At 53.7% G+C, this 24,633-nt stretch overlaps 2 protein-coding genes across 4 annotated transcripts in view; one reads left to right on the forward strand and one right to left on the reverse strand.

The window, feature by feature from the left end:
* Window positions 1–7,520, forward strand: part of SH2D3A (SH2 domain containing 3A) — a 14,563-nt gene extending 7,043 nt beyond the window's left edge. Inside the window, exons 4-10 of one of the 2 annotated variants that reach the window (XM_032252062.1) lie at window positions 1,004–1,080; window positions 4,395–4,879; window positions 4,979–5,094; window positions 5,270–5,444; window positions 5,532–5,643; window positions 6,030–6,235; window positions 6,942–7,520. In XM_032252062.1, coding sequence (XP_032107953.1) covers window positions 1,004–1,080; window positions 4,395–4,879; window positions 4,979–5,094; window positions 5,270–5,444; window positions 5,532–5,643; window positions 6,030–6,235; window positions 6,942–6,965 — 1,195 coding nt within the window. In that variant the 3' untranslated portion in view covers window positions 6,966–7,520. The remainder of the gene's footprint in view (window positions 1–1,003; window positions 1,081–4,394; window positions 4,880–4,978; window positions 5,095–5,269; window positions 5,445–5,531; window positions 5,644–6,029; window positions 6,236–6,941) is intronic. The other variant, XM_032252061.1, reaches the window with a different exon arrangement.
* A 1,269-nt stretch (window positions 7,521–8,789) lies between these two features.
* Window positions 8,790–22,537, reverse strand: TRIP10 (thyroid hormone receptor interactor 10). 2 transcript variants are annotated; one of them, XM_032252063.1, is made up of 15 exons: window positions 22,407–22,537; window positions 21,028–21,143; window positions 20,874–20,930; window positions 18,713–18,860; window positions 18,572–18,634; window positions 18,234–18,338; window positions 18,006–18,134; window positions 16,666–16,812; window positions 16,372–16,566; window positions 15,198–15,365; window positions 14,833–14,942; window positions 10,230–10,362; window positions 9,859–10,001; window positions 9,658–9,779; window positions 8,790–9,243 (listed from the first exon to the last, which is right to left on the reverse strand). In XM_032252063.1, the coding sequence occupies exons 1-15, from the start codon at window positions 22,428–22,430 to the stop codon at window positions 9,095–9,097; spliced, it is 1,809 nt and encodes a 602-aa protein (XP_032107954.1). In that variant the 5' UTR covers window positions 22,431–22,537; the 3' UTR covers window positions 8,790–9,094. The 2 variants fall into 2 exon arrangements, with proteins under 2 accessions (XP_032107954.1, XP_032107955.1); XM_032252064.1 differs by lacking the exon at window positions 15,198–15,365 and having other exon boundaries at window positions 8,793–9,243.
* Window positions 22,538–24,633: the final 2,096 nt, after the last annotated feature.

Below are 24,633 nucleotides of genomic sequence, written 5' to 3' on the forward strand. Positions count from 1 at the left end.
TTTTTTTTTTGTTTCGAGATGGAATTTCGCTTCTGTTGCCCAGGCTGGAGTGCAATGGCATGATCTCGGCTTACTGCAACCTCCGCCTCCTGTTTCAAGCGATTCTCCTGCCTCTGCCTCCTGAGTAGCTGGGATTACAGGCATGTACCACCACACCTGGCTAATTTTGTATTTTTAGTAGAGACAGGGTTTCTCCATGTTGGTCAGGCTGGTCTTGAACTCCTGACCTCAGATGATCCATTCACCTCGGCCTCCCAAAGTTTCGGGATGATAGGCATGAGCCACTGTGCCCGGCCTTATTTTTATTTTTTTTCTTGACTCGAAGTTTTACTCTGTCACCCAGGCTGGAGTGCAATGGCACTATCTCAGTTCACTGCAACCTGCACCTCCCAGGTTCAAGTGATTCTCCTGTCTCAGCTTCTGGAGTAGCTGAGATTACAGGCACCTGCCACCATGCCTGGCAGTAGAGATGGGGTTTCACCATGTTGGCCAGGCTGGTCTCAAACTCCTGACCTCAAGTGATCCACCCACCTCTGTCTCCCAAAGTGCTGAGAGTACAGGCGTGAGCCACCAGGCCCAGCTAATTTTTTGCATTTTTAGTAGAGACAGGGTTTCCCCATGTTGGCCTGGCTGGTCTCGAACTCCTGACCTCAAGTGACTGCCCGCCTCAGCCTCCCATAGTGCTGGGATTACAGGTGTGGCCAACCAAGCCCGGCCATGGTTGACTTTTGAGGCCTCAACATTCTTAGTTGGGGAGGAGGTGGAGCTGTCCTGTGCATGGTAGGATGTTTAGCAGCATTCCTGAGCTCCATCCAACTAGATGCTGCTAGTCGTGACAACTAAAGATGTCTCCACACGTTGCTAAGAGTCCCCTCAACGTAGATCACCTTGGTTAGTTGAGACTCACTGGTACACAGTAACTGGACATAGGATTTTCCAGGTATTTGTGAGGGACTCTCTGCTTAGGTGGGGACTACAGGTCTCTCCCACTTCTGTCCCCCAGGGTGAGGAAGTGGAGCAGCAGTCAGCCTGCAGATTTGGCACACATGGGGCGGTCAAGAGAAAACCCCTGTGTGATGGGTGAGTGTCTATCAGAACGGCCGCAGCTCAGGGATTGCTCTGCCACTCACCGACTAAGAGATCTTAGGCAGGTGCAGAAACCTCTTGGAGCCTCCATTTCTTTTTTTCTTTCGGTTTTTTTTTTTTGAGATGGAGTTTCACTCTTGTTGCCCAGGCTGGAGTGTAATGGCGCGATCTCGGCTTACTGCAACCTCCACCTCCCAAGTTCAAGCGATTCTCTGGACTCAGCCTCCCAAGTAGCTGGGATTACAGACATGCGCCACCACGCCTGTCTAATTTTGTATTTTTAGTAGAGATGGGGTTTCTCTATGTTGGTCAGGCTGGTCTGGAACTCCTGACCTCAGATGATTCACCCACCTCGGGCTCCCAAAGTGCTGGGATTACGGGCGTGAGCCACTGCACCTGGTGAAGTCTCAATTTCTTGCTTTGGAAAATGAGGACAATCACTGTGACTTAAAACACACAGGGACCTTGTGGGTGCTTAAAATGTGTGTTTACGAGGCTGAGCGTGGTGGCTCACGCTTGTGAGCTCAGCGCTTTGGGAGGCTGAGGCCAGTGGATCACTTGCCGTACAGTGGTTGGCCACACCTGTAATCTCAGCAGTCACTTGAGGTTAGGAGTTCGAGACCAGCCTGGCCAACATGATGAAACCCTGTCTCCACTAAAAACACAAAATTAGCTGGACATGGTGGCATGCACCTGTAATCCCAGGTACTCGGGAGGCTGGGGTAGGAGAATCGATTGAACCCGAGAGGCAGAGGTTGCAGTGAGCCGAGATCATGCTACCGCCCTCCACCCTGGACAATAGAGCGAGATTCTGTCTCAAAAACTCAACACACACACAAACACACATACATACAGAGTAAGGGTAGGACGAGGTGGCTTAGGTCTGTAATCCCAGCACTTTGGGAGGCCATGGTGGGTGGATCATTTGAGGTCAGGAGTTCAAGACCAGCCTGGCCAACATGGTGAAACCCCGTCTCTACTTAAAAAAAAAAAAAAAGTACAAAAATAAGTCGGGGTGGTGACACGCACCTGGAATCCCAGCTACTTGGGAGGCTGAGGAAGGAGAATCACTTGAACCCGGGAGGTGGAGGTTGCAGTGAGCCAAGATCATGCCACTGCACTCCAGCCTGGACAACAGAGTGAGACTGTCTCAAAAACCCAAAAACCAAAAAAATAGAGTAAGGGATATAGGGAGTCTAAGGATGGAGATGGATACTACAATTTCAAATAGTCAGGAAAGGTTCCACTGCGGAAAAAGAAAATATATTTGAAGGAAATGAGTGAGGGATGAAAGTGGATAACTGGAGGGATAAGCAGGCGGAACGAAGAGTCAGTGCAAAGGCTCTGGGGTCAGAACAAGAATTTGAACTTCCCTCAACCAAAAAAATGAGTGAGTAGCTGGGCGAGGTATTGTGCGCCTGTGGTTCTAGCTACTTGGGAGGCTGAAGCAGGAGGATTCCTTGAGCCCAGGAAGTCAAGACTGCAGTGAGCTATGATCGCACCATTGTACTCCGGCCTGGGCCACAGAGGGAGACCCTGTGTGGTAAAAAAGAAAGAAGAAAAAGACGAGAGTAGCTGAAGCAATGGGAATGAGGGGAGAGTCAGAGAGACCTTGGGGCTCAGATTGTGAGGGTTTTTCAGCTACTGTGAGCACTTTGGAGCCGGGAACTGTGAGATGGTTGGAAATTCCTAGAAAAGAGCCTATTCAAGGGGCGTGGTAAGTACAGTCTCCCAAAAGTCTTGATGCAGTTTTAAGTACTTATAGTCCGGGAGGTCAGCATGCCACCAACTTACAAAAGACATCATTTGAAAGTTTAGGGTGAGGGGAGGGAACATAGAGTAAACCACCATGGCACACGTATGCCTGCGTAACAAAGCTACACGTTCTAAACATGTATCGTGGGTGTTTTTAGAAGAAAAAAAAAGAATGTTTAATAAGCTTAGTTTCTCTAACACTTATATAAGTGTCATACCATACATAGTTTTGTGAATTTTGTTTTATTTGTTTTTTTGAGACAGAGTCTCACTCTGTCGCCCAGGCTGGAATGCAATGATGCAGTCTTGGCTCGCTGCAACCTCCCTCTCCCGGGTTCAAGTGATCCTCCTGCCTCAGCTTCTTAAGTAGCTGGATTACAGGCACCTGCCACCATGCCTGGCTGATTTTTGTATTTTTAGTATAGATGAGACAAGGTTTTAACATGGTAGCCAGGCTGGTCTTGAACTCCTGACCCTGTGACCTGCCCACCTCAGCCTCCCAAAGTACTGGGATTACAGGTGTGAGCCACCTCGCCCAGCTACTTTTGTCTATTTTGAATACTCTTTCTCTGTCTCTCTCTGTATATCTATATTAATTATATATTTTATAGAGATATATCTGTGGAGAGATATGTATAGATATATTATCACAAAAGTTAAATTATCTCTTATATTAAATGTAATTATATAATATATGGCGACATTATACATTTAATAACATAATTTAAATATATATTTATATAATATATATCTGTATAAATATATAGATATCTATACATAGTTATAGATAGATATAAATAGGTTTTTTTGAGCTAGGATCCCACTCTGTCATCCAGGTTGGAGTGCAGTGGTGCAATCACTGCAGCCTCAGGTTCAAGTGATCCTGTCACCTCAGCCTCCCAAGTAGCTGAGACCACAGGTGCACGCCACCATGCCCAGCTAATTTTCTAACTTTTTGTAGAGACAAGATCTTGTTATGTTGCCCAGGTTGCTCTGGAATCCCTAGCCTCAAGCGATCCTCTCACCTTGGTCTCTCAAAATGCTGAGATTACAGGCATCAGCCGCCATACCCACCCTTCCCTGCCTTTTTTTTTTTTTTTAAATTTAATTGTATTGGGTCACTGCTTGCCATCTTTCAGTCGGAGGGGCAAAAACAAAGAATTCAAATTTAAAATGTCTTATTCAGAATTCATACGGTCAGGCAAGGTGGCTTACAACTGCGATCCCAGCAGTTTGGGAGGCCAAGGAGGGAGGATTGCTTGAGACTAGAATTCCAGACCAGTGAGATCCCACCTCTATAAAATAAAATAAAAATTTTAGAAAAGAATTTACAAAACTATAGAGATGTCAGTGTTTTCCAACCAGGTGTAAGCACATGGCATTTCTACTGTGGAGACTGTTAAAATTCAAAACTCCATCCCGCTAGGCTGGGATACCCCATTATTGGAATGAGTGGATGGATCAGGTGGGTGGTGGCCCATGAAGCCCCCACCCCTGCCCATTCAGCAGTCTTCTCTGTATATTCCCATTGACCCCTCTTGTATGACCTCCAGGAGCCTCCACCATGCCCGTATCTGCCTTGCCCCGATCGGGCAGTGAGCCCATGTTGCTGAAGGCCCCTGCTTCCCTGGGAACTATTGCCAACAGTCTCAGGGGTTCCGATGGGCAGCTTCAAGCCAAGGCACCAATGAAGCCCCCCCGGAAACCCTCCCTCGAACTGCCTGATGTCCCTGAACGCCCCCCAACGTACTGCGAGCTGGTGCCCCGAGTGCCCAGTGTCCAGGGAACATCCCTGAGCCAAAGCTGCCGAGAGCCAGAGGCGCCATGGTGGGAGGCAGAGGAGGACGAGGAGGAAGAGAACAGATGCTTTACAAGACCACAGGCTGAGATTGCTTTCTGCCCCCCTGATGCCCCCTCCTGCCTGCTGGGCCCCCAGAATCGGCCCCTGGAACCCCAAGTCCTGCATACTCTCCGTGGCCTGTTCCTGAAGCACCATCCTGGGAGCACTGCCCTTCACCTGTTATTGGTAGACTGCCAGGTGGGTCACTTGCCAGAATGCTCCTCCCCAGGCCCAGAGCAAGACCCAACCACACCTACATGATCACTCTTCACCTGACTTCCCCATTCCTTTCTGCAGGCCACAGGCCTCCTGGGAGTGACCAGGGATCAGCGGGGCAACATGGGGGTCTCATCTGGCCTAGAGCTGCTCACTCTTCCCCATGGACATCGCTTGAGGTTGGAACTGCTGGAGAGGTGAGCCAGCCGCTTAGAATCTTGGTTGGGGGAGGCCAATTCCCCCCACTTTCCAGGGTCTCCAAACAGCTCCCCAGGGAAGAAGGAAGATGCGCAATCCCACCTCCTGTCCCCCTTCACCCCTGCATTACAAACCGCCCCACTGCCCCCAGACCCTTCCCCTCCACCTCTGCAGGCATGAAACACTGGCGCTGGCCGGGGCGCTGGCGGTGCTGGGCTGCTCTGGGCCGCTGGAGGAGCGCGCAGCCGCACTGAGGGGCCTGGTAGAGCTGGCGCTGGCGCTGCGGCCAGGGGCGGCGGGCGACCTGCCCGGGCTGGCTGCGGTCATGGGCGCCCTGCTCATGCCCCAGGTGCGTGGGGAGCAGGGACTGGAGGAAGGTGGAGTGCGGGTGACTGGGAAGACGGGAGAGTAGGCATGCGCAGGTCTCATCTCCCAGGTGTCCCGGTTGGAGCACACGTGGCGCCACCTTCGAAGGAGCCACACGGAGGCTGCGCTGGCCTTTGAGCAGGAGCTGAAGCCGCTGATGCGGGCCCTGGATGAGGGCGCTGGTGAGTGAAGGTCTGGGGCATGGCATCCTCCGGGTCCCAGACCAAATTTAACAGGAATCTTAATCTAGGCTCCCCCGTGCACTTTTCTCTAGATCCCGCCCTTCACACGAGACTTGGCCCTAGGCTCCTCCCCCTCACCATAGACCCCGCCCTCCACACGAGACTTGGTCCCAGACTCCTCCCCCTCACCATAGACCCCGCCCTCCACTCGAGACTTGTTACTAGGCCCCGCCCCTTCGCCATAGACCCCGCCCTCCATTCACTACCTGTGGTAGTGGCCCCTCCCCAGAGACCCCGCTGCCGCTCAGACCTAAGCCCCGCGCCTGCATGTATCCTAGGTTCCATCTCCGCCCTAAGCCCCATCTACAGCCCCAAACCCAGATCAGACTCTACCCCTCCGCAGGACCCTGCGACCCCGGCGAGGTCGCGCTGCCGCACGTGGCACCCGTGGTGCGCCTGCTGGAGGGCGGCGAGGAAGTCGCTGGGCCGCTGGAGGAGAGCGGTGAGCGGCTGCTGCGCACCCTGCACGGGGCACGTCAGATGGCCGGGCTCGCACCCAAATTCCGCAAGGTGGCGGCCCAGCGCCTGCGAGGTGAGCGTCCCGTCTGCGCTGGACTGCAGACTTCAGAGCACCCCGCAAGCTCTAACTGGACCCCCCCAACCCAACCTGTCCCAGGAGGGGAGCTTCTCGCCACTCCTCCCAGAGCCCCACCCAAACTGAGGCGGCTCCACCCCGGGAAGGTTCTCCCCCCAAGCAAACGCTGCATCCAGCGGTATTGATAGAACAGGGCCCTCCACCTCAAAACGGGCTGTCCTGCCACGCGCCACCTCCGCTGGTCCCCACTCCCCCTTCCCACCTAGGACGACTCCGCCCCCAGGGATCTCGATCCCCAAGTACGCCCTGCTCCCTCCAAAACGACTCCTCCCTCCTATCCTAGGGTAGCCCAGCCGACGAGATCTCCCACCTCCCCCGGCACCCTGGGATCCCGTGCCTGGGGGAGACCACCTCCAGGCACAGCCCCTAATGCGGGACCCCCAGGATCTGGCACCTGGAACAGGCCATCCCCTTGCACACTGGTAGAGTCCCTCAGGCACCCCCCACCCCCATTTCTGCAGAGACCTGGGAGCCCACTCCCTTCTGACCCCGCCCAGTCATCCCACAGGTGGGGCAAGATCCTCCCGGCCCGGTTGGGTCAAAGTCCTCAGGGGAAAGGCAGGTGCGAGATGGGGGTGGCGGGATTGAGAGGGACGTGGCGGGCGTCTGCAACCGCCCCCAGCCCACCTGATTTTGCTTCCAGGATTCCGGCCTAACCCAGAGCTGAGCGAGGCCCTGACTACCGGCTTCCTGCGGAGGCTGCTCTGGGGTAGCCGGGGCGCGGGAGCTCCGCGCGCTGAACGCTTTGAGAAGTTTCAGCGTGTCCTTGGCGTCCTGTCGCTGCGCCTGGAGCCTGACTGTTGAGAACGCTGACTCCCTTCCTCACACCCGGGCCCCCCAGTTTTTGCGAACCCCAGAAGAGACCAAGGCAGTCGTCCCAGGCTCCTCACGTCCTCAGGTGGAAACCTGCCCTGCCTCGCAGAAGAGGTGGGGAGCACAGTGAAGGTCACCTGGGTGATAGTGCACATGTGACCTGCAGATCTGGCATCCGAGGCCAGAGTTCAGCTATGACTCCACCTCTTAAAACCTGTGACTTCTAGCAGATCAGTTGACCTCTCTGTGTCTGCCTTTAACTTAAAATCGTGGCCTGTAATCTCATCACTTTGGGAGGCCAGGGGAATGATGGCTTGAGGCCAGGAGTTCAAGGGCAGCCAGGGCAACATGGCGAGACCTCAGCTCTACAAAAACTTAAAAATAAAAAAAACTTTTTAAAAATGTAAAAGTTGGTACTGTGTACTTTATTTTTTTGAGACGGTGTCTCTCTTTGTTGCGCCCAGGCTGGAGTGCAGTGGTGCGATCTTGACTCACCACAACCTCCATCTCCCAGGTTCAAGCAAATCTCCTGCCTCAGCCTCCTGAGTAGCTGGGACTACAGGTACCTGCCACCACGCCCAGTTAATTTTTTATATTTTTGGTAGAGGCAGGGTTTCACCATGTTAGGATGGTCTTGATCTCCTGACCTCATGATCCGTCCACCTTGGCTCCCCAAAGTGCTGGGATTACAGATGAGTGCCACCGTGCCCCGCCAAGACGGTGTACTTTCTTTCTTTTTTTTTTTTTTTTTTTTGAGGCGGGGGTTTGCTCTTTTCACCCAGGCTGGAGTGCAATGGCGCGATCTCGGCTCACCGCAACCTCCGCCTCCTGGGTTCAGGCAATTCTCCTGCCTCAGCCTCCTGAGTAGCTGGGACTACAGGCACGTGCCACCATGCCCAGCTAATTTTTTTTGTAGTTTTAGTAGAGATGGGGTTTCACCATGTTGACCAGGATGGTCTCGATCTCTTGACCTCGTGATCCACCCGCCTCGGCCTCCCAAAGTGCTGGGATTACAGGCTTGAGCCACCGCGCCCGGCCTGACGCCTGTACTTTCTAAGAATTGTGGCAGGAATGAGACCATGGGAGGAGAATGCCTGGCACACCGTAGGTGCTCAATAAATGCCACCCATTCTCAGAAGCTGCAGTGCATTCAGAAGGGATGAAACTTGGTGTGCTGGCTGGGTGCGGTGGCTCACGCCCATAATCCCAGCACTTTGGGAGGCCGAGGCGGATGGATCACTTGAGGTCAGGAGTTCAAGACCAGCCTGGCCAACATGGCAAAACCCTGCCTCTACAGAAAATACAAAAACAATTAGCCGGGCGTGATGGTGTGCGCCTGTAATCCCAGCTACTTGGGAGGCTGAGGCAGAACTGCTTGAACCCAGGAGGTGGAGTCTGCAGTGAGCCAAGATCACGCCACTGCACTCCAGCCTGGGCAATTGGGTGAGACTGTCTCAAAAAGAAAAAGAAACTTGGTATCCTTCTCTCTACCTGAGTCACAAGCAGGCACCCACTGACAATGACATAAAGCCAACTTCCAGAAAGGGGCAGGGTTGACCCAAGGTATGCCCAAGAGCACCTGCCCTTTCTTGTTCCCTGTGTGTGTGGCCTGTAAGAAACGTGGTGTTAAAATACTTCCACTCCCAGTATTTAAATCTTCTAATAAGGCACTGACTCCAGGAACTTTACATAATTAATTTTTTTTCCATTTTTGTATAAAACAAAATAGCCAGAGCCGAGCAGCAGGAAGAAAAGATGTAAAACATGAGTATGTACATCAATGGTGGGACGATGGTGGAAGAAGGCACAGCGGGTCCATCTGGAGTAACAGGTGGGATTAGGTGGGGGGGGTGGAGGGGGCAGCAGGTTACACAGGTTTCAGCTGAAGCCACGGGGTCAGAAATAAAGTGCATAGGTCCTGGGGCACCCCCGTGGCCCAGAAGCAGCAGCCGACAGCCCCCCTCTTCCCGCCTCCGGCAGGGTTCAATTGAGCGTGACTCGGAGGTAGGAGGTAGGAACGTAGCCCTCGCCTCCCTCTTTCCGTCTGACCCGGGTCCAGCCATCCCCTTTGTCTTCTTCCATAAGACTGAGGTCTTCACCCTCAGCCATGGAGATGGTGCCTTCGCTGGACCCTGTCATGGGGGTGGGGGTAGGCTTAGATCTGCTTTAGGCAAATTTATTTATTTTTTATTTTTGAGATCAAGTCTCGCTCTGTCACCCAGGCTGGAGTGCAATGGCACGATCTCAGCTCCCTGCAACCTCCGCCTCCCTGGTTCAAGAGATTCTCCTGCCTCAGCCTCCTGAGGTAGCTAGGATCACAGGCATGCGCCACCATGCCCGGCTAATTTTTGTATTTTTAGTAGAGATGGGGTTTCACCGTGTTTGCCAGGCTGGTCTGGAACTCTTGACCTCAAGTGATCTGCCTGTCTCAGCCTCCCAAAGTACTGGGATTACGGGCCTGAGCCACGGCGCCTGGCCCTGCTTTAGATGGATTTAAACTGAACCTAGGCAGAGACACCCCACAAGCCCACTCTGGCCGTCCTCACCTTCAAAATGGTAGATGGCCACACAGTGACCTATGGGGGATGTGGCTTCCTCCTCGAAATCTTCATCAAACTCCGTGTAAATGGGGGTGTCCTGGCTCTCTTCTGAGGGAGGCTCTTCAGAGCTGTTTGGGGAGAATTTGGCTGATAAAGATGTGCCCTCCTGGGTCCCTGGGAACACACCCACTCTGGCGTCACCCCCACCTCTCCTTGGCGTCCTGTGATCCACTGTTGCTGCTGCTGTTGTCTGGTGGGGCGCTAGTTGGGGGGTCAGGAGGCCGGGCATGCCGGCTGAGGCTGTCTTCGCGGTTGCTAAGGACTCGACTTTCAGCTTCTGCCAGCCACGCCTGGGAAGAGAGGACCGCCAAGATCGGTTCCAGGACAGAGCTCCCGGGTCAGCCCACTCTGGCCCCTGAGGATCCCTGAGATCACTCAGGCACCGCCAAGGCTGTGATGGAAAACAGCTGGAGATCCCCCCGGCTCCAAACACTTCCCCTGTCCCCGACCCCCACCCCACCCTGCAGTGACTCAGCCAGGCCCGCTGGCCCCCACCCCTCCCCAGGGTCTTTTCTGACCTCATACTTCTGCACTTCCAATTTCAGCCGTTCAATGTTGCTCAGGGTTTCGGTGATCTGGGGCTCCAAGCTGGCAGGGTCCCCCATCTGGGGTGTCTTCTCATAGACATCCTTCATTTTCTTCAGGGCTTCCCTACAACAATGGAGACAGGCAGACAGGAAAACACAATTCCCGGTGAGTTTTTTGTTGTTGTTGCTGTTGTTTTGTTTTGTTTAAGTCTGGGTCTCGCTCTGACTCTTTCCCCAGGCTGGTGTGCAGTGGTGCAACCATAGCTCACTGCAACCTTGACCTCCCAGGCTCAAGCAATCCTCCTGTCTCAGCCTCCTGAGTAGCTGGGACTACAGGCTCACATCACCACACTCGCCTGATTTTTCTTTCTCTCTTTTTTTTTGAGACGGGGTCTCACTCTGTCACCCAGGCTGGAGTGCAGTGGCATAATCTTGGCTCACTGCAACCTCTGCCTCCTGGGTTCAAGAGATCCTCCTGCCTCAACCTCCCCAGTAGCTGAGACTACAGGGGCATACCACCAGGCCCAGCTAATTTTTGTATTTTTAGTAGAGAGAGGATTTCACCATGTTGGCCAGGCTGGTCTTGAACTCCTGATCTCGTGATCTGCCCGCCTCGACCTCCCAAAGTGCTGGGATTACAGGCGTGAGCCACTGCACCCGGCCAATTTGCCTGATTTTTCAAAAATTTTTGGTAAAGATGGGGTCTGGCTATGTTGCCCAGGCTGGTCTCAAACTTCTGAGCTCAAGCGATCCTCCTGCCTCAGCCTCCCAAAGTGCTGGGATTGGAGGCATGAGCCAGGGGAGGGGCTCTATGTGATTTAACAAGCGAAAAAACAGGGGTTTTGCATCAAGGAGCAAATAGCAAGGCAGGACAGCGATTAAGGCTAGTGCCCAACTGCCTGGGTTCGAATCTTAGTGTATTTCCTAGTTCTGTGAGCTTGGCTTAAATCAACTAAACCCCTGCTGCTGTTTGCTTATCTTGGAAATGGAGATGATGATCCAAATATCTCATGTGGTCATTGCGAGGATTAATACAATGCCTGATACTTAGTAAATCCTCACTATTACTCATATACATACTGAGTACCTATTGCATACCAGTACTATTCCAAACATCAGAAATAAAACACTGGGCTGGCCACGGTGGCTCACATCTATAATCCCAGAATTATTTTGTAGGCTGAGGCAGAAAGATCACTTGAGGCCAGGAGTTCAGGACCAGCCTGGACAACAGAGCGAGACCTTGTCTCTAGTAAAAAATTAAAACAAGGCCAGGCACGGTGGCTCACGCCTGTAATCCCAGCACTTTGGGAGGCCGAAGCAGGTGGATCACAAGGTCAAGAGATCGAGACCATCCTGGTCAACATGGTGAAACCCGTCTCTACTAAAAATGGAAAAATTAGCTGGGCATGGCGGCATGCGCCTGTAGTCCCAGCTACTCAGGAGGCTGAGGCAGAAGAATTGCTTGAACCCAGGAGGCGGAGGTTGCAGTGAGCTGAGATCGCACCATTGCACTCCAGCCCGGGTAACAAAAGCGAAACTCCATCTCCAAAAAAAAAAAAACTTGAAACTCATTTTTAAAAATTGGGGGTGGGGATGGGGAAAAAATAAAGAAAGAAAGATAAATCTGGCTGGGCGAGGTAGCTCATGCCTGTAATCCCAGCACTTTGGGAGGCCAAGGTGGGCGGATCATGAGGTTACAAGTTCAAGACCAGCCTGGTCAATATGGTGAAACCCCATCTCTACTGAAAATATAAAAATTAGCTGGGCATGGTGGCACATGCCTATAGTCCCAGCTACTTGGGAGGCTGAGGCAGGAAAATTGCTTGAACCTGGGAGGCAGAAATTGCAGTGAACCAAGATCACGCCACTGCATTCCAGCCTGGCCCACAGAGCGAGACTCTGTCTCAAAAAGAAAAAAAAATAGAAAGATAAATGTAACACTAAGCAAGACAGTCAGGATCTTAACTCTGCATAATATCTCTCAGGAAAACTTGAGAATTCAAATAAATCCATCTACAGTGTTTAGAATAGTGCCTAGAATACAGTAAGAGATTAATAAATACTGTTTTCATTATCATTAGTCTATCATCTCTGTCTCCTCTGTGTCCATATATACAGGTAATCACAACTATAATAGATGTTTGGAAAAGACCAGACCTAAGCTCAACTTACTTCCAGTTATTTATTTATTTTTTCTTGAGACACAGTCTCACTCTGTTGCCCAGGCTGGAGAGCAGTGGTGCAGTCTCAGCTCACCGCAACCTCTGCCTCCTGGGTTCTAGTGATTCTTGTGCCTCAGCTGCCCGAGTAGCTGGGATTACGTCACCACGCCTGGCTAATTTTTGTATTTTTAGTAGAGTCGGGATTTCCATATGTTGCCCCGGCTGGTCTTGAACTCCTGGCCTCAAGCCATCCACCTGCCTCGGCCTCCCAAAGTGCTGGGATTACAGGCGTAAGCCGCTGCGCCCAGCCAACTTCATTCCAGTTCTAACACCTGACCCATTTTACAGGTGAAGAAAAGGAATTAAAAGGTGAAACAAGCTGCCCAAGATCTCGGAGATGAAGCTGGAAATCAAGTCCAGTTTGTTTTGACTCTAGAACATGCACCCTTAACCCCTCCACCATAGACACCCAGGAACTAGAGAGTTCTGAACGGAACTTTGCACCAATAAAAGCTATTCTGTCCAAGAGGTTACATGCAAATGGCAAAATACCATTTGGCTGCCTGTTAGCAAGTGGCAAATGTCATTCCTATTATGTAACAGGACTGGGAAGAAGATTTTGTTGCTTGGAAAGAGTAAACATTTTTTTTAATCTGGCAGATTTTTTTACTGTTAATATTTTATGTGTTTGAACTGTTAAACAGATAACCATATGCTGCTTTTTCTTTCTTTTAGCCAATTGATGTGGTGATCTAGATGGATAGATTTTTTGATATTGAACCATCTTTGCATTATTGGGATAACACCCAACCAATGATGGGTTTTTTTTTTTTGTTTTTTTTTTTTAGTTTTTAAAAAATTTGTTGTTGTTGTTGTTGTTGTTTTGAGACAGAGTTTCACTCTTGTTGCCCAGGCTGGAATGCAATGGCTCGACCTCGGCTCACTGCAACTACTGTCTCTTGGGTTCAAGCAATTCTCCTGCCTCAGCCTCCTAAGTAACTGGGATTATAGGTGCATGCCACAATGCCCTGCTAATTTTTGTATTTTTAGCAGAGGCAGGGTTTTACCATGTTGGCCAGGCTTGTCTCAAACACCTGATCTCAGGTGATCCGCCTGCCTCAACCTCCCAAAGTGATGTATTATTTTTTGAACACTGGATTTGCTTGGCTAGGCTTTTGCAAAGGATTTGCTTGGCTAGGATCATAAATAAAGTAAAATGAGCCCTCAATATTCTCTTCTTGAATTCTTGGCCACTGATTTGGGAATCAGGATTCTTCAGCCTAAAGAGGCTGACAGGTTTCACTCTTTTTCTGTTTGCTGGAAGGACTTGTGTAAGACAAGAAGTAACTGTTTCTTTTTTTCTTTTTGAGACAAGGTCTCACTCTGGCAGCCAGGCTAAAGTGCAGGTGGTGCAATCACAGCCACCTGCAGTCTCAACTTCCCAGGCACAAGCCATCCTCCCACCTCAGCCTCCCAAGTAGCTGGGACTACAGGCACAAACCACCACACCCAGCTAATTTTTTTTTTATTTTTTGTAGAAATGAGTCTCACTCTGTTGCCCAGACAGGGCTCAAACTCCTAGGCTCAGGTGATCCTCCTGCCCTGACCTCCCAAAATACCAGGATTGCAGGCATGAGCCACTGCACCTGGTCAAGAAGTAACTGTCTCTTGTAAGTGTGGTAGGAATCACCTGTAAAACCATCAGGGTCTTGGGATTGATGGGGAGATCTCTGAATACCATTTAGATGTCATTCATTTGCAGACCAGGGCAGTGGCTCATGCCTATAATTCCAGCATTATGGGAGGCCAAGGCAGGCAGATCACCTGAGGTCAGGAGTTCGAGACCAGCCTGGACAACATGGGGAACGCCAACCTCTACTAAAATATAAAAAGTAGCTGGGCATGGTAGTGCACGCCTGTGGTCCTAGGTACTTGGGAGGCCGAGGCACAAGAATCGCTTAAACCTGGGAAGTGGGGGCTGCAGTGGGCCCAGATTGCGCCACTGCACTCCAGCCTGGGTGACAAAGCAAGACCCTGTCTTAAAATAAAATAAAAATGGCCGGTGCGGGGGATCACTTTGAGAGGCTGAGGCAAGTGAATCACGAGGTCAGGAGTTTGAGTCCGGCCTGGCCAACATGACGAAACCCCGTCTCTACTAAAAATACAAAACCTTAGCCAGACATGGTGGCGTGCAACTGTGATCCCAGCAACTCAGAGGCTGAGGCAGGACAACTGCTTGAACCTGGGAGGTGGAGGTTGCAGCGAGCTGAGATTGCGCCACTGCACTCTGGCCTGGGCAACACAGCAAGACTCCATCTCAAAAAATAATAAAATATAATAAAAATGAAATAAATAAAGTAATAAATAAATGGAATTCATTTACTATTTTATCATGTTCCTTGCCTGCCCTCCCCACCCCACCACCGTACCTCTGGTCAACCTCCTTCTGAAGCTCACGATTGCGTTCTTCCAACTGCTGTTGAAGCCGTTTTCGCTGCTGCTCTGGGGGCAAGTGGCTAAAATCCTCAGTCACCACTGTCTGCAAGGTGGGTATGGGGTTGAACTGGGGATCAAGGAGTCTAGGCTGCCAGACTCTGCACACATCTGAGCTATTTCACTTCCTTCCCCAGCCACGGTTCTTGGCAGCGAGGCCATGCACAGAGCAAAGCGGGTCTGGGTTGGGCAACCAGGGAAGAGGGGCCCAGCCAGCGGCAGGAAGCGAGCCCAGGGTCCCGCCACCCGCCGCTGGGCAGGCTAGGGCCACCACCTCCTCCTGCCCCGAGGCCTCACTTACCCCACGGCTGCCTCGAAGGCTGCGGAAGGATGCTAGCCTCGGTTTGACCGACTTACTGATCTCGCTCAGTATGGTCAAGGGGTCACGGCCGGAGCGGGGGGACGGGGGTCCATTAGGCAATGCCAAGGGTACGGGGCCCCCCAGGGGGGAGAGGGGTGGGGGGCGAGGCTACCGGCAGGGGGCGGGGAGGGGGATAGGTTGAAGGGGTGGGCGGGGGTAGGAAGATGCAGAGAATGAGGACGAATGGACGGAGGGATGGACGCATGGATGGACGGATGGACGCAACAAAGAAAAAAAGGAAAAACAAAATGGAGAAAGAAAAAAATGGTAAGAAAACCACAACTCAGGATGTGCAACCACACAGAGAAAAACGCATGCAAGAGCGACATAAAAAAATCTAGAAGGTGGCGGGGAGGAGGTTGAACTGTAAGCCGGAAAGCCAGAACTCTCAGGCCCCCGGGTATCTCCTAGGTCTCTAGAAGGTGATGTCCGGGGGGCAAGCATGGGTCCAGGAGGCAGGGGGGCACGTGTCTCTCTGTCCATTTAGCTTTCGGGGCTGACAGTCTAGAAGACGCATGCAGGAATCACGGTCTCAGACAGGTATGGGGCCACAGAGGCCACAAGCTGAGAGGGGAGTGGGAAGTAGGAATGAGAGGGGTTGCGGCATCAGGGGGTTAAGCCCGGAGATCACAGGTGTATGTCGAGGAGAGGTGTGAAAGTTTAAGTCGAGAGGGCCCCGAAGTGTAAATCAAAGGTATAAACCAAGGGTGCCAAGGTCTGTGAAAATCCAAACAGCCAGGACAACAGGACGTGCAGGGTGGTTCCCAGAATCCCACCAGCAGGATGGAGAGAGGAACTCGGGGAGTCCCCAGGGATGATGTCACCAGCCCTCAGGCCAGCCCTCAATTCCACCAGCAGGTCTTCTCCCAGCATCCCGAGAAGCAGCAAACAGACAGATGCCACAGACCTCCCACCCCGCCCCCCCTTCGCCTCGGGGGACTCCCAGGCCAATCGGCCCGCCCGCCTTCCTTCCCTCCAGCCCGGGCCGGCAGCCAAGAGGAAAATTCCTGCCCAGGACTCAGCGTTCAGGCGGCTGGGGCTGACTCAGTAGGGGCCCCACTGTCCCCACCTCACTGTCCTTCTCCCCCAGCATCCCAAGGGTCCCGGCCCCCACCTTGTTCTTCTTCCCAAAAGGCCAGCGCTTGGCACGGCTGCGGCCCGGGCCCCGGAGCTCAGGCCGTCCTTCCGAGGGGGTGCCCAGGCTGCTGTCCGAGGGTGCCCGGTTCATGGGCTGGCTGAAGTCCTCGAATTCCACGTCACCCGGGCGGGCAAAACCTGACTTGTGCAGCTCTATCAGGACTTGGGAGTCCTTGGGGAGGGGCACAGGGGATGTGCAGTCAAGCACCTTGCTTATGGGGACCTCCTTCTGCCCACCCCGCGGCCCTCTGTTTCCAGAACAGGCACCCACGTTCTTGGGATCCACAGCATGTGCCGCCACCTTCATGCCCTCCAAACACTTGGCGATGATGGGCACCACCTCCAGCTCGGCCTCTGACAGGAGCCCATACCCGGCACCCAGGTGGACAGCCCTGCGTTCGTCCATGTCCTGGAGCTTCTGTAGGGACGGGGCAAGCGGGGCTCAGGGGTGCTAACAGAGGTTCTAGAAGCACAGTGAGTCACTCTGCAACTATGATCGCGCTCCACGCTGGCCTCAACCCCAAGCCAGTCTGGAGGGGAAGACAGAGTCGGGAAGAGAGACTCCAGCCCAGTGTGGCTGGGGAGAGACACAGTGCCAGGGGGATAGCAGAGGGGGACGCCTGCCTAGGGGGTCGGCAGAGGCTTCTCCAAGGATACAAGAGGGCAGGGATTTAAAGAAAAAGCGGAACCAGCCCTGATATTCCCACGGCCAGGGACCGGACAGAGTGGAGCACTCGATTAAAACCAACAGGGGGCCGGGAGCGGTGGCTCATGCCTGTAATCCCAGCACTTTGGGAGGCCGAGGTGGGTGGATCACCTGAGGTCAGGAGTTCAAGACCAGCCTGGCCATCATGGTGAAACCCCATCTTTACAAAAAAAAAAAAAAGAAAAAGAAAGAAAGAAAAGAAAAGAAAAGAAAACCAACAGGGGAACTTTGGCCGGGCATGGTGGCTCACGCCTGTAATCCCAGCACTTTAGAAGGCCGAGGCAGGCGGATCACGGGGTCAGGAGTTTGAGACCAGGCTGGCCAATATGGTGAAACCCCGTCTCTACTAAAAATACAAAATTTAGCCAGGTGTGGTGCCGTGCACCTATAGTCCCAGCTACTCGGGAGGCTGGGGCAGAAGAATCGCTTGAACCCAGGAGGCAGAGGTTGCAGTGAGCTGAGATCGCACCACTGCACTCCAGCCTGGGTGACAGAGCAAGACTCCATCTCAAAAATTAAAAAAAGAAGAGGAGAAATTTGAGACCTTTCAGAAGGGTTGTTAGAGGTAGAGCTTAGAAGAATAGGTAGGAATTTCAAAAAGAAGGAAAGGTCGTTTGAGCCCAGGGGTTCCAGGCTGCAGTGAGCTGTGATCTTGCCACTGCCTGGGTGACAGAGCTGGGCCCCATCTCCCTATAGAAGTAAATAAACAAACAAATAAGTAAAAGGCATGCCCAGCAAGAAGAAAATCTGGACTAAAAGCACAGCATCTGACTATTTTTATAGGTTTCTGATTCACTTTCCATCTAGGGACTGGGACATTGCAGCTGGGGTTTTGATGAATGTGTAAGAGTTGGTTAACATTGGGGGCTTTCGGGAAGGTAGGTCTGAGAACTGGGAGCACTCACATCAAATATCTGGGGCATCTGTGAAAAATAGAAGTTGGCTTGGTCTCGGTTGAAGCGTTGTAGTTGAGCTGCATATTCATTTTTGCTTTCTTCTGCCATATGACTCCGGAGGTGGGCTTGCTGCTTGGCCTGGGGAATGTGGAGGTGGAGGATACTGCCAGGTTCTGGTCACATCCCACCCGGATTCCCCCAAGTCTGTCCCAGGCCCTGCCTCCCCGCCACACACACCTTCTCCACATCAGCCTTGGTGGCGTTGATATCCTGGTCTAGCCGCTCAGCAGTCTGGGCTGCCTTCTCTGCCTCTCGGCAGTCCCGCTCAAATTTACGCTTACTCTGTGTAGGGGACAGAACCAGAGTGAAGGAGCCACCATCCCAAAGACAGCGGGGTGGAAAGCCAGCTTTCAGGGACTGTTGGGATGTCACCTGTAAGTAGGGGACAAGGGCATACTGGAAGCCTATGAGGGAAGGAAGGGCTAGGACCGACAAAGAGGGCAGCTGCCTGACTCCACCATCCGCAACCCTCCCCCCTGCCTCCAGGCCAGTCGCTGCCGCCTCTGCACACTCACATTCTCCAGCTGTTTGAAGCCGTTTTCCAGCTGCTGCTGGGCCCTGCGTCCTTCTTGGAAGTGCTACAGAAAGAAGAGCGATAAGGCTCAGCAGGGTTCCAGCAGGAGCCCTTTGCAAGACCTGGAGAGGGGGTTCCTCACCATCTTCCTCTCCTGTTTCATCTCTTGCGAGTACTTGGTCAGCTCTAGACACACACGGACACTGAGGTTCTCGGCCACCAGCTCCCGCTGGCCAGCAAAGTCATTCACCTCCTGGAGAATCTGTACGAAGGACTGCTGCTGGCTGAATCTAGGGTAGGATGAGAATGGCGGAACAGGGAGTCAGGCCCCCCCCAGTAGGCTGATGCCCCAGGACGCACCTCCAGATGGAAAAGGGTTAAGCCCCAAGAGTTTCTTGCTCTGTCGCCCAAGCTGGAGTGCAGTGGCCTTGGCTCAGTGCAGCCTCTGCCTCACGGGTTCAAGCTATTCTCCTGCCTCAACCTCCTTAGTAGCTGAGATTACAGGTACGCACCACCACGCTTAGATAACTTTTGTATTTTTAGTAGAGGCAGAGTTTCACCATGTTGGTCAGGCTGGTCTTGAACTCCTGACCTCGTGATCCACCTGCCTCAGCATCTCAAAGTGGGATTACAGTCGTGAGCCACCACACCCAGCCTAGCGTCGAGAATCTCATCCTTGAAGAGATGACAAATTCTGGTCCATTTTCCTTAACCCCAGCCTTTCAGTAGAATGCATTTTATTCTTGTTGTTAGAGGTGAAGACCCTAGCATTTTTTTTTTTTTTTGAGACAGGGCTTGCTCTGTCACCCCGGCTGCAGTGCAGTGGCAAGACCCTGTCTCATTGCAGCCTCAAAACTCCTGGGCTCAAGTGATCCTCCCACTTCAGCCTCCCAAACAGCTGGGACCACAGGCACAAGCCACCACACCTGGCTAATTTTTTTAATTTGAAATGAGGTCTCGTTACAAACTCCACTCACCCCTGAACTCCACCACTGCCCGCCTCGGCCTCCCAGAGTGCTGGGATTACAGGTGTGAGCCACCGCACCGGACCTTGAATGTATTTTGGAACTCAGAATTTTCCAGTTTTTAAAGATGGTGTACAAGGCTTATATCATCTTTTATGCATCATCTCCATGGGGTTGAGGATAGCTTTCTGTAATCAAACACCCTATCTGTTTTTCTTTTTTAAAACAATGAGAGGGATTAACATTCACATTAAGTGGGATAAAAATCAAAACTATAATTAATAGCCTGGCTGACATGGTGAAACCCCATCTCTACTAAAAATACAAAAATTAACTGGGCATGGTGGCAGGCGCCTGTAATCCCAGCTACTAGGGAGGCTGAGGTAGGAGAATCACTTGAACCTGGGAGGCAGAGGTTGCGGTGAACTGAGATGGCACCACTGCACTCTAGCCTGGGCAACAGAGGGAGACTCTGTCTTTAAAAAATAAATAAATAAATTGGCCAGGTGCGGTGGCTCACACCTGTAATCGCAGCACCTTGGGAAGCCGAGACAGGTGGATCACAAGGTCAGGAGATGGAGACCATCCTGGCCAACATGGTGAAACTCCGTCTCTACTAAAATATGAAAAAGAAAGAAAAGAAAAAGCCCGGCATGATGGTGCATACCTGTAGTTCCAGCTACTCGAGAGGCTGAGGCAGGGGAATTGCTTGAACCCGGGGAGGCAGAGGTTGCAGGGAGCTGAGATGGCGCCACTGCATGCCAGTCTGGCAACAGAGCAAGACTCCGTGCCCCCCACCCCCAAAAAATTAATTCAGGTCAGAGATTGCCGCCCAATAAGTAACCAACACAACTTGATTTCCAGAGTTTTTTTGGATTTTGGAACTGGGGACTCAAAGTAAAGTCAAATGCTCCTTGCGACATTTATTTTAATACGGACTGCACACTGTTTTAACACATTCACTCAGCTCGTGTTCATGCAAGCCCTACAAAGCTGGAGCAATCATCATCATCCCGTTTCACAGATGAGGAAAACAGAGGCACAAAACAAAAAAGTCATCTGCCTGAAGTGACTGGTTTGGTAACTGTTGGGGCCTCAGTATTTAATAGTTAAGGAAAACAGAGGCAGAGAACCTGAGTCACAAGCCCAAGGCAATTCATCTACATAGTAGTGGACTCAGGATTTCAACCAGATAATCCTGCATCTAACATCCAAGCTCTCACCTCTAGAGAGGAAGTGAGATAAGCCGTGGGGTGTCCCAGCCGAGCGAGGGGAAAGGAGACCCACGCTCCGTCCTCCCCCACCAAATCTAGCCCTGCAGCCCCTCTCCAACCTTACTTGGACTCAGGATCATCCTTGGCAGGTCTCTTGGGCAGATATTTTTTCACCAGGCTCCTAAGGGGAGACAGAGGGAGGAGGGCTGAGCCCACAGCCCTCCCATCCTACCCCTCGCCCCAGGCGCGCCCCCGTAGTGTCCACTCCAGGGTCTCACCGCAGTTGCTTGGCGTAAGCTTGTTCCACCTCGGTGCGTTCTTTCACGAACTTTACGTATCTGTCCAACAGGTCCAGACCCCACTGCGTGTGGCGCTCGAGCACCTCGAATTGATCCTGGCAGGGGGCATGGTGGGGGAGGAGGGGAGAGGGGGAGGAGGTGAGAGGAGGAGGAGGGAGGGGAGAGGGGCCGGGGTCAAGATCTTGGGACCCCACAGCCCGCCGACCAGACTCCCAGGGAGCCCCAAGGCTCTGCGCTCCTAGGAGGAGTGGCTTCCCGGCGCCGCCCAGGCGTGGCGCGGGGGGAGGCAGGAAACTGGCGGGAACCCCCTCGCCTTCCCGGGAAGGGCCGGAGAACAGCGCCCAGGCCCCAGCCACCCCGGCCGGGAAATAGGGGTCTCCTACTTACGACCGCCAAGAGGGGCGTGGAAGGGAGCAGGGCCACTCCCCCAGCTCAGGCTCCCCTAATCCCCCCGGATTCCGGAAAATCCGGCCGGCCCAGCTTGAGTCCAGGCCAGAGGGGAAGGGTTCCTCGCAGACTGAGGGCCCCTGAGTGGCCAGGGGGCAGGCACCAGGTTCTCTGAATCTCCCTGCCTCCCGTGATCCCCCAGTGGGTGACTCAATTTTCCCCACTGACCCCACTACACCTCCAAAAGAAATCGCAGAGTTAGAGGAGGGGACGGCAGTCTGGTTACCCCCGCGGCACTAAGAACTCAGGGATTCCACCGCCCCCAGGAATGGGAGGGGTCAGAGGTCCGGCTAGGATAGGGGGAAATTTCTGGGGCTTCCAGGGCTGAGGATAGAGGCGACCAGTGGGCGGTCCCGCCCTGGACCTGGGGTGAGCAGGGGGAAGCCAGGGAGTGGGGGTCAAGCCGAGCTTAGCATCCCCCTTCCCCTCCAGGAGCGTCCCCAGCCCCTAGGTGTTAATTAAAGGCGAGGAAAAGGGCGGAGAGGACTTCTAGGTCCCACGTGGGTGGGGATGAGGGTGACCAGAGGGTCCCCTCCCCCCTCCCTGCCGGACAGGAGGACTACGGGCAGGGACCCAGGGGCCGTAAGATAAGCCGCCTGCCCCGCCAGGGCGCCCAAAATAGGTGACCTCTCCCAGCCGCCCCGGCCTGGCCCCAGGATTCCTTCTGCCCTTCTGACTCGCAACCCTGTGCCTCAGTTTCCCCACGCCGGTCCGGGAAAGTCGCCTTTCGCCCCTGAACGTGCTGAGACTCTCAGATAAACTCCGAGAGAGGGCGAAGGGTGGAGGGCGGGGACCCACGGATCGGTGGAAGGGAAAGGCGCGGAGCCCCCCTCTAAGATATGCTGGGGACAAAAGCGGGGGTGCCTGGACCCCGGCAAGGGGGAACTTAGAGGCGGGACGATTGCACTTACCCACAGCTCAGTGCCCCAATCCATGCTGCTCCCGCCGCCGCTGCCGCCGCCGCCGCCGCCGCCGCCGCCGCCGCCACCACCGCGCCCGGTCCCCGCCGCCCGCCGCCCGCCGCCCTCCGCCCTCCCCGGGGAGATTCTGCCGGGGGCGGTGCGCCTGGCCCCGCCCCACCCCACCCGGCCCCGCCTACCCCAGACTCTTCCACGCCCCTCTGCACGCGTGTCCACGCCCCCCCCCTGCACGCTCTGCCACGCCCCCGCCCGCGCGGAGCCCAAGCCCTGCGCTTCAGGGGCGGGGCCCCGAGAAGGCGGGGCCCAACGGACGCCCCCGCCCCCTTTTAAAGCAAAGGTGCCACTCGATGCCGCTGGACCGACCCCTTAAAGAACCCCCAACCATTTTTCCAAGTCCCCGAGACCCCTCTCGTCCTCCCATCTTCCTTCCCCGCTCCAAACGGTTCTTCCTATCTCCTTTTCCCCTTTCTCCGCAATTATTCCTTAAAGGGCCAAGACACGAAAACTCCAAACCCAAGAAGTCCTTCCTCAACCCCGTTGCAAGGGGATCTGAGGTCACCCCGTTCTTGCGAGCCGGCCCGGCTCCAGGCGTCTAGGTTCGTCCCACTAATGGTCTGGTCCCTCCGGCCACAGGGCGGATGAGGACTTCGATCCAGCCCGGGACGCGCCTCCGCCAAGGCCGGGTCCATTAGCTCCCTCACCGCATCCTGCCTTCCCTCCCCCAGAGACTCCGCTGGGAAACTGAGGACGGGCTGTCCTTGGAATGCGAGGCCCAGGCCCTTTCCCAGCTGCGGTCCAATTCGCGCCTGCATCTGCCCATTTTCCAGTCTCATCCATGGAGGTTGAATCTGGTTGAATTCTCAGTACTGCCCCTGGGATTCCGACTCCGCCCCTCCCCCAGACGTCTGGGGCCCAGGGGAAGGGAAGTTTGTCACCTCTCCCATAAAAGTCTGTTCACACCTTATAAATCCCTTTGAGGTGCTGGGATGAAAGAGGAGAGGAGGCACCGGGGATTCCCACCCCGATTCTCTCCAGCCTTTGGCCCTTTCTCTGCAGCTACAGAGAAGGCGGGGCGTCTTGCAGGGGGGCCCTTCAGGATATGTTCCCCTTACACAGAGCACCCAGGATCCCAGGACAGAAAGATACGGGGGAACCCAGGAGGAGAGCTTTGGGACTGATAGTTCTGCTGGGACCTGGTCCCACCTGCTGGTGGCTTCTGAGCTAGAAAACGTCTGATCGCAGTTGGGCAATTGAATGCAGTGAGTTCAGTGGTTCGTCTGAAATGGGGGCTCAGCCTAGCAAAGTTCTGAGCTCAACTCTGGTCAGAGACTCAAACTGGAATTAGGGTTCAGCCCAGGTCAGCACCACGGTGGGGAATGGGTCTCAAACTGAGGTCGGAGGCTTAACCAGACAGATTAGCAATCGAGGGTTCAGGTCCAATCTGGAGTCAGGACTAGTCCAGATCGGTGGCCTAAACCAGAGATTAAGCCTCAGTATCTGGTGGGGGGACGGGGCGGGGAGGCGAGTGGGTGTCAGAGTTTCAGGCTGAAGCTGGGGCTCAACTGCAGGGAGGGAGTTCACCTGGGTTCAGCCCGAAGTCCAGTCTAGCCTGGAATCTGGCGGTGGGGCTCCAATTGCCTCACTCTGGAATAGGAGGCTTAGCCTAAGGCTGGGGTCTCAGCCTGGGGTCACAGGTCATCCTAGGGTCAAACTTTAACCTGAGGCCTGCTTTAGGCCTCTCTGTGGACCAGGAAGATTAGGAAAACAGGTCAGGCCTAAACAGATGCGTGTGTTTACTAAAAGCCTGAGCTCTGGCTGGGAGCCACTTCCCTAGGGCAAGAAGAGGAAGTCCGTCTTTGGGGTACTGGGAAATGTAGTTTATTTAATGCCTTGTTGCGCTTGTCTGCTTCCGCTGCATTCTGGGTAGTGTAGTCCTGGACCGTTAAGAGTGGGTGGAGAAATTCCGCCTCAAGACCGGATATCAGATCCATCATAATTGGTTCGATAAACTGCTCATTAAATCACATCCTGGACAATCTTTATAGCGATTGGTGAGGGTGGGGGGGGTTAAGCGCCATCGGCACTCCCATTCGGAACCGGTGCTGTCCATCGGATGTCGTAAGAAGGCTGGCTTGCGGAGAGACAATTGCTGATTGGCTGGCGGGCTGGAAACTCCGAGGCGCCGGGCCCCACCGTGCGACGATTGGCTGATCGGTGG

Source organism: Sapajus apella, unplaced genomic scaffold (genome assembly GCF_009761245.1).
Source record: "Sapajus apella isolate SASKATOON/1434 unplaced genomic scaffold, GSC_monkey_1.0 scaffold77, whole genome shotgun sequence".
In the NCBI taxonomy this organism is placed as follows: domain Eukaryota; kingdom Metazoa; phylum Chordata; class Mammalia; order Primates; family Cebidae; genus Sapajus; species Sapajus apella.

Coding starts and splice junctions, on each gene's coding strand:
- TRIP10 (XM_032252063.1), bottom strand. CDS start 22,430: ATGGATTGGGGCACTGAGCTGTGG. Junction 15,366..16,371: donor CTTTTGGGAAGAAGAACAAG/GTGGGGGCCGGG, acceptor CCCTGCCGGTAG/CCTCGCCCCCCACCCCTCTC. Junction 10,363..14,832: donor CAGAAGGAGGTTGACCAGAG/GTACGGTGGTGG, acceptor CCATTGTTGTAG/GGAAGCCCTGAAGAAAATGA.